The sequence below is a fragment of the Cajanus cajan genome, chromosome 6 (genome assembly GCF_000230855.2).
Source record: "Cajanus cajan strain Asha chromosome 6, NIPB_CcT2T_4, whole genome shotgun sequence".
Taxonomy (NCBI): Eukaryota; Viridiplantae; Streptophyta; class Magnoliopsida; order Fabales; family Fabaceae; genus Cajanus; species Cajanus cajan.
This window is the reverse complement of record NC_138522.1, coordinates 10930140-10938899: the sequence shown is the minus strand read 5'-3', so window position 1 is coordinate 10938899 and position 8760 is coordinate 10930140. Positions and strand designations below refer to the sequence as shown.

General features: G+C 28.1%; 1 protein-coding gene across 1 annotated transcript; it reads right to left on the bottom strand.

Moving 5' to 3' along the window:
• Positions 1 to 394: 394 nt before the first annotated feature.
• Positions 395 to 2327, bottom strand: LOC109818664 (myb-related protein 306). The gene is made up of 3 exons (XM_020384194.3): positions 1803 to 2327; positions 1466 to 1595; positions 395 to 1321 (listed from the first exon to the last, which is right to left on the bottom strand). Exons 1-3 carry the CDS (start codon positions 1933 to 1935, stop codon positions 625 to 627), a joined length of 960 nt encoding a protein of 319 aa, XP_020239783.2. The 5' UTR covers positions 1936 to 2327; the 3' UTR covers positions 395 to 624.
• Positions 2328 to 8760: the final 6433 nt, after the last annotated feature.

Below are 8760 nucleotides of genomic sequence, written 5' to 3'. Positions count from 1 at the left end.
AACTTTTGTCTTACAAGTTGTTTTTCAGGTTGAATTAGATCTAAATTCACATTCTAAAACTAAATATAAGGAACAAATAAAATAATATATATGCAGTAATAAAAGAAAATAAATTAATACAGTTTCTTAAGAATAAAAATGGCCATTAAAAATATAATTCCAATTAATTGCATGCGTATTTTAGAAGTAGTAGAAATAAATAAAATAAATTTAATTGAGATTTGCATACGAATTAAATTGAGTTTTTATTATTATTATTATTATTATTATTTTTTACTTTTATTGAAAACCAGAAGTACTTGTTAAGAGATGAAGAGGGTAGTGATTTTGTATATAAGGAAAAGAAATATGGAAAGGAAATTATGACAGGTAATAGGGAAACCCGTGCAAAAAGTAGAAAACACAAATATATTCAACTCCAGTTATTATGGTAGATAGCTAACATAATAATATCGTATAGATGTACTTGTAATGTACACTTTGCTTCTATTGACTATTGAGGGAGTTACCTTCCTACTGGGGGGACCTAGAAAAGTAGTTCCATTTGCAAGAACTCTAATAATAAAGTCTATTTGACTTTCTTAAAGACCCTTTATGCTTGGTTATTAATTTGGTTACATGAATCTAGAACAACCCAGTTGTACTTTCCTCCAGTGATGACATGTTGATAAGATCTTCATTGCACTGAGGGGCTGCATCATCAAAGAGCCAATTCTCCAGCAGCATGAGAGGCACTTGATGCGTCTCAATCTCATCACCCAAGTTGGCGTTGTTTTCTTCAGCCGACACAGATTGAGAACGATCAGAGTCGTTGAAGCTCCACAACGAGTCAAGGGCATGATCCCGTGTGGTGCATGTGATGCTGCTCTGTGTTCCCTCACTTGAACTGGACCCTGTCGTTGGTACCATGTTCATGTTGTTGCTAAAGGAGATTGTCTTTGGGGATTTCTTCATCCAGTTTTGGAGCAATCTGGCTATGTTTTCTGTGCTTGATGCGTACAAGGGTGTTTGTGTTTGGTTGTTCGGTGGTGTTGTGGTTGTGGAGGGTAGATTGGTCTCATCAGGGAAAATATTGGTTGGTTTTTCTTCAAGGGACAGTGCCTCACATAAGGCTTGTTTGGCCATGTGGATATCCGTTTGAAGCCTTCTCTCCCATTGACCCTTCAAACAAGACTTTTCTTTCTCATTAGTGTTTCCATCATCATCACCACTCCCAGAATCGGTTTGCATCTTCTTCAACTTTTTCTTCAAATGGGTATTCCAATAGTTCTTTATGTCATTGTCTGTCCTCTGTGGAAGGTACGAAGCTATAGCAGCCCATCTGCACATCATTAATCAATTATTATCAAATCAAACCAAACAAACACACCCCAAATTTTCATACCCAATTCATGAATTTGTCGAATTACTTTAAAGATTGAATTTTTTTTGTAAAAAAATAATTTTTTTTTGGACAATATGGTACCTGTTTCCCAAAAGTGCTTGGAGGTGGATAATCATTTTTTCTTCATGATCAGTGAAATTCCCTCGTTTGATACCAGGTCGGAGATAGTTAGTCCATCTGAGTCTACAGCTTTTGCTGCATCTCATCAACCCTGTACGTAAAACAAAAATCAATGGCATCATTCACATCAAATTTATTAAAACCATGTTTAATAAAGAATATTTCTCTTTAAAAACACTTATAATTTGTACCAGGCTTTAAATAATTAACAAACGAGGACTGGTTGCACATAAATGAAGACCCAAAAGAATATTAATGAAGAAATCACAAAGCATATATGTTAAATTTTTTATTTTACCTGTATTAGTGGGAACCGATCTCCAATTCCCGGGTCCATGTTCTTGAATGTAAGAGACCAAGATGATGTCCTCTTCTGGAGTCCAAGGCCCTTTCTTAATCCCAATTTTGTCACAGCAAGGTGGTCTTCCCATTTTGTACACAAAAAAGTGTTATAGCTAAGCTAGCTATATCTATATATTCCTCCTTTTTCTTCTTCTGGGTTTGTGCCTAATATAAGAGCCTCTTGAATTCTGAGAATGGGAGTATGATATGAACTAAGAAGGATCTTAGAAATTGAGAGACAAGTTTGTGCAACTGGGGCTGGGATGTCTATTCCATTAGGCACATATATATAGAGAGAAGAAGAAGGTGGGTTAGGTTAAAGTTTAATCGCTGACTAGAGATCGAAAAAATGAGGTAAAAGAAAAAGGGTCAAAACGACAACAAAAACATTTACTCGTGTATTGCAAAGGTCAGCTATGCTATGCTTCTCTCTCTTTTCTCCATAAACATTTCACACAAACCCGAGCGGCATTCATTATTATGGGAACAGTGTAAACACTCAGAAGAACAACACAACTTCTTTCTACTATTAATCATTTTATGTATTCTACGTGTTTTAAATATTAAATAAACGTATTTATTTTTCATTTAATGCTTTTGTTATTTTATATTTTGATTTCTCTTCACTGATACGTACCTTTTTTCTTATACGAAAAACTTCTTTTATTAAATAGCAGCGAGAATTATGAGAAGATGTAACATTTTTCTTGAACTAAAATGTCAACTTTAATTAGAAAATAATATTAATAACCATTATAATACACATTCTCTCTAAACCATAATTTTTTTTATATTTAAAGTTTTTCAAACACCTTAAAAATTATTTAATACTAATATTTAAGTACAATATTCTCATTTAGTATTTTTAACAAGAAAATAATAAAGTATGAATAATTAATAAGTATTTCTCTTAAATAAGAGTATATGTGAAAAAATTTAATTAACATTATTTGAAGTTGTAAATAATATTAAAAAATTGAGGAAAAAAAGTCTAAATCATAACAGTTATGTAGCGAAAGGGGTACTTCTTTTATCATAAATTTTAAGTTCTTTTATATATTTTTTTATCAAAATAATTTACATTCCAAGATTTTAAAGTTTAATATTTTTTAAATATCCGACAGACATTTTTCATTTATTTTTTAGAAAAAAAATAAGATAACGGGTTAGGACGATAAAATATTTCCTCTGTCCTAAAGAAATCTTGGATTAAGAAATATTTAATAATATAAATTTGGAGTATAAAAATATAATTTAATATGACAAAATTTAAGAACAGTATAAGAATTATTGATGTTGTTATCTGATTAGAGTTGAAGTTAATATCAGTAATATGCAAATCAAGGTTATATGCATTTATATTTAATATGACAAAGTTAATATGCATTAATATTTAATGAAAATTAAAATACTTATTTACACATATTATTGAAGTGAAATTCTCATTATAATTAAAACACAATATTGAAAGTATTTATGGTAATGTATCTAAGTTTTGTACTATTTATTACTTCCTTTGTTTCATAAAAATGTTGTCCTAATAATTTTTTTTACATAGATAAAAGAAATTAATAAATAAATGAAAGAAAATAGTAATTTTATAAAATTAAAGTTATTATTAAAAATGTTGTTAGAAGTAATGCAACACCAAGAAAATATTAAAGCATATAGGTATAAATGAAAAAAAATTAATATTATATTGAAAAGTCAAATTGACTTTTCGTCTTTATTTTTGTTGATATACAATTTTGTTCCCTTTATTTTAAAATTGAGACATTTACTACTCCTTCTATTTTTAAAATCACAAATTCTAGTCATACCTTCAATTTAATATTCGTTGATTATTAAATTATAATCATCACCACTTAGCTGACATAATATTTAGTAACATGACATATATGTGTAAAAATTAAAAATTATCATATAAAATAATTTTGTTTATATTTATTTTTCGAATAATTGATATTTATTTTATTAATAAAAATTTATTTACATATTTTTATAATTTTTTATTTTTAAATATCACATCACTTAAATATGAGTAAACATTAAAATTTAATGATTAGTATATTATAATTTGATAAAAGGATCAAAATTTCATACTAAAATTAGAGGACTAAATGTCTTTTTCTTTTTAAAAAAAAATCAAAATTGTATATTGATAAAAATAGAAAGACTAAAAATACCATTTAGTAAAAAAAAAATAAAAATTAAAAACACACTAATTTTTTACTTATTTTTTTTTCTTAGATGACACTTAATTTAAGACAAAGAGAATATCTCATTATTTCAACTTATTATATTGTTTTTGCAAAATAAAAAAAGGGTAAATACTTTCTATTATACTTATCATAAGACAGGGAAAAAAATATTAACTTTTTTTTTATAAGTTTTACAATTTCTATGAAACTTTAGTTTTATTTTTATCTTTTGTCACTATTAAATATTATGAATATGTGTAGTTTTTTATTGTTAAATAATTAAAATATAATTTAAAAATTAAATATCCTCTCTCATCTCTTAAACTCTTGGATTGTTTATCAAATTTATTAGTATTAGAAGAAAAAGATTGTTTAACTTTTAATTCCTATAAGTTTTTTTTTTTTTTTTTATCTTTCATCTCTCCCATTACTTTTCACTGCTTATCTATGACATGTCAACTAAATGAATATTGTTTCCAGTGAATTTAACTCTTTTGATGTTTGACATTCCATGCATAATAAATGATAATAATAATAATAAAAAAGTAATGATGGAGATAAAAAAATTAAAAAATATTACATAGACTAAAAGTTCATCAAAAAAATTTAGGGACCGAGAAAAAAAAAACCAATATATTATATGAAAAAAATATTTAAACTAAAAATTAAAAGTTTTGGGATGAAGACTAGTAAATAAAAGCTGTTTTGGCATAAATTTATGTCTATTGTGCATGATTAAAGATTTTCGATGAAAGAAATATTATGTTTAAGTTTTTTTATTTTATTAATAGATCTCTTAAGATATTGAAAACTTAATAAATGATAAAGACATTAAGTATAAAAACTGAAAATTTTGATATTATTGATGATTAAAAATATTATATTTATTAATTTTTATAACAATTATCTTAAAATTATTTTATTATAAGAATCTAACTCTATTAAAAATGCTTTTAATACTCACGCACTTGTTGAATCAATTGAACTATGCTCTCTTAATAATTTCTTTATATATTAGTGTGTCAAAAATTAAATTCAAATAATTAATTGAAAGTTATATTTAAGATTTTTGTTACGTAATATGAATGAGGGTGCGCCAAATTTTCTTTTTTCTCCGCGGAATAGTGTCGCTGTTGGTATCTAATAGTAATATGGGCTTTTGGATTATATAACAAGTTGTTTTCAACGTAATTAAACCTCACGCCTTGTGATGTGTGCTTCATCATCGTGTGGTTCACAAGCTTTTAAAGAACACAGGCTTTTCAACTTCATTATGGTATCACCGGTCGGCGTAATGAGGAAAGAAGAATGTTAGTAATGCAATTTTATATATATTTTTTTAAAAATTCTTTTATAAAACTTTGTTTAATTTTGAGTCTTTGACAATGTGAACCTGTTTTTTTGTTAATAAATAAAATAGTACAATAGTTTACTTAATATTGAAAATTATATATGTTGATGACATGTGGCCCTTTCCAAACAAGAAATACGACTTCCCGGTGCATTGTCGGCTATTAATTTAAGTGAAGAATTGTCGGTAACTACAAAAAAATGTGTGATTTCTGGCGGTTAAAAACCGTCACAAATTGCATTACCGGCGCCACAAAATGCATTTTGGTTTGACTTGTTTGACATTTTCTGGCGGTCTAAAACCGCCACAAAATTGCAGCTCTGTTTGACTTGTTCATCATTTTCTGGCGGTTTTAAACCACAATATTTATTTTAATTCTACCCAGTTCAACATTTCTGACGATTTTTAAACCTCCACAAAATTATTATTATTTTTGGTTGTTTACATTTTCTGGTGGTTTTAGATTGCCATTTCTCGCATTTTCTAATAATTTTAAACCGTCAAAAATACACTTTATTTTTCGGTAACTTTTTTTAAAAATATATTTGGAATTATTTTAAAAGCGCATTTTTATTATAAATTGACAAATAATATTCTGTATATTTTAGACATTTATCAAATTATTATTTAAAATTATCACTAACCATATTAATCATTAAAAATTAATAATGACTATATTATATTGTTATTTAATTCAAGTAACTTATAAATAAAAATTTTACTTGTCAAATTCTAGGATCACTTATTTTAATAAATTATACCTATAATTATAATAATATTTATGTGTTTTGTATGTTTCTTGTTCAAATATAATTACTTAAAGATACATTAAATTAACAATTTTAACATTATAAAAAAAAATCAAGCCAACATCTAGTCATGGGTCTAGCATGACATATTTTTTTAGCCCCTGTTCACGGTCTTGGCTGCAATAGTCACAATGGCAGGCTCAAGACTCTGCAACAGAATTTTAAGGCTTCAATAGCAGTACTATTGAGCATTATTAATAAATATGCTTTGTCCAGTTCCCTTTGACTATGATTTTGTACCTATACAATCACAAACACAAACAGACAGAAGCCCAAATCAAACTATTGAATATGAAGTTGATTCTGTTAGGAATGGCTCATCTATTACTTCAGTGTCCCTTGATGCCATTGTTTCATATGCTTCACCATGCCATATCCAAACTTTGTAATTTTTTGGAAATTGCTTACAAATCAAGTGGTCAAACACAACATCTCTAGTTTTCCATTTACTAAAATGACATTTAGGACATGGACACCTTATTGCACCATTGACAGATCGATTTTCAAAAGAAAAATCTAAGAATTTATTTAATCCATCTAGATATTCTATTGTATTCCTTGGCATATCAATCCATGATTTATCCATTACTACATCCATCTGACAAGGTTCAAGAAGAAGAAAAAACTAGATAAGTAAATTAATTTACTTATTTAAGCCAATTAGTCCAATTTCTATAGTCCATGAATCTAGGCAATCTTTAAAAGAACCCTTGAAGGTAAACTTACTTGAGAGCCTGCTGTGACAATATCAGTAGATTCTTTGTCTCATAAGCATAAACATCTTCAATATCATAAAAGAATCATATGAATGCATACTTGCTTTGTAAGTTTTAGTGCCACAAATATTTTGACATATAAGGAGATAATCAGATAAATGAATAGAAAGCTGCGTGTATTAAATAATACAAATCCCATACATCTATACATATAACATGCCTAGAAAGTAGTTATAGATATCCTTAATATATAACTTAACCAATTGCTAAATATCACACCAGTTTAAAAATTGAAATACTACTAAATTAAAAGGCATATTATATTATAAGTCAAACATTTTTCTTTTTACATTTATGTCAAACAAACAGATTACCTTGCAAGTTTTGCTTCCTTAAAAATGGTCAGTTGCTGGGAGAAAAATGATTTGCAAGAACTGCACCCACAAGCAAGTGTAAAAACTGAAAAGCAATCCATCAGTATATGTAAAAGATATTTTTTTTGTAAGTAAAAGATACAAATAATAAATCCATAGAGACTGACATAGATTAGTTGACACAGAGTGTACAGAAGACATTTTTTTTTTTAATCCATCTTTTGTAAGTGAAAAATGCCATCTAAGTAATAGTTGTTAGTAAAGATATTAGATTTTTCTTTGTTTTTTTGGTCAAATTTCAATGAATGTATATATGCAGTTTTTTCTGCAGAAAAATTTAATATACAGACGGCAAATGTTATTCATATGCTCTTCATTTTTTTTACTTCATTTCCAGAAGCTAATGTTAAATCTAATGATTCAACGGGGTCATCCATAAATCCAGCCTATATGGATTTCAAATGTCACACCTTTTTGCATGACATGTATACTTTACAAAAAAAAAATGAGACAAATGAAATGTCACTGTTTCTGATCCCCCCGAGTATCATCGTCATCTCCTTCCTCACTTTTAACATAAAAAAAAATTTCTATCCAACCCACCCATATAATGATATCCAGTTTTGCTATACACAGCATATACCACCAACTTCTCTAGTCCAAATAAAACATAAAAGCAGAATCATCAAAGAAAACAGCAACATTGAAATAGTGTTGAGAGAAAATGTCTATTGAGGCTTGCATATTGATCCCTTCTTTATACTATACAAGGGTCAACTTTGAGCCTCTTTTTATCTTGGTTTTAGATGTGCTTGTAGAGCATATCCAAGAGCCAATGTCACAATGCATGAATTTTTGTAGATGATACAGTCCTAGTGTAAGTGTCCAGAGGGGAAATAAAATATAGAGTAGTTGTAGAGAAAAGATTTAGAAACTTTTGTTATCATATTGGAGTGTCATTTGTCTTTTCAGTAGTTCACAAATCACGGGTCATATTCATCAGGATCCAATGGTTTAGAGGCCGCTGATGCAAACTAGAAGAAAATATGATGACATAACTCATAAGCCTTTTTCAATTCAGTGGTAAACAACAAATGTTAATAATATACCTTGAAATCAATTTGCATTGGAAAGTTCAATGAGCATAGCAGAGGAAGACCTTTCTTAGTGAAGAAAAGAACCAGATATCTATTAAAAATGTCCATATCACATAGGCTCATATCTATATCAGGAAGGATGATATTCTGAGTGCAATATAAGCATAAAAAGGGTGATCTTGCATTTGAGAATGTCAATGCTAATGCCCTGTATTGAGGTCATTTTTACTGTGGGCTTAATCATATTTATCCTGACTCATTGTCTCATTGTTTTAAACTATACCTAATTTCTCAAATATGTTATGGAGGCATATAATATTTTTCCTGATATTGATTCTACCGCTATAGTTTGTTTCATATGTATGC

Bases quoted from the DNA above. Each gene is read 5' to 3' on its own strand.
- LOC109818664 (XM_020384194.3), bottom strand. From the start codon at position 1,935: ATGGGAAGACCACCTTGCTGTGACAAAATTGGGATTAAGAAAGGGCCT. The intron at 1,596-1,802 runs GTAAAATAAAAA...TTTTACGTACAG, and splicing joins ATCGGTTCCCACTAATACAG to GGTTGATGAGATGCAGCAAA. The intron at 1,322-1,465 runs GTACCATATTGT...AATGATGTGCAG, and splicing joins CAAGCACTTTTGGGAAACAG to ATGGGCTGCTATAGCTTCGT.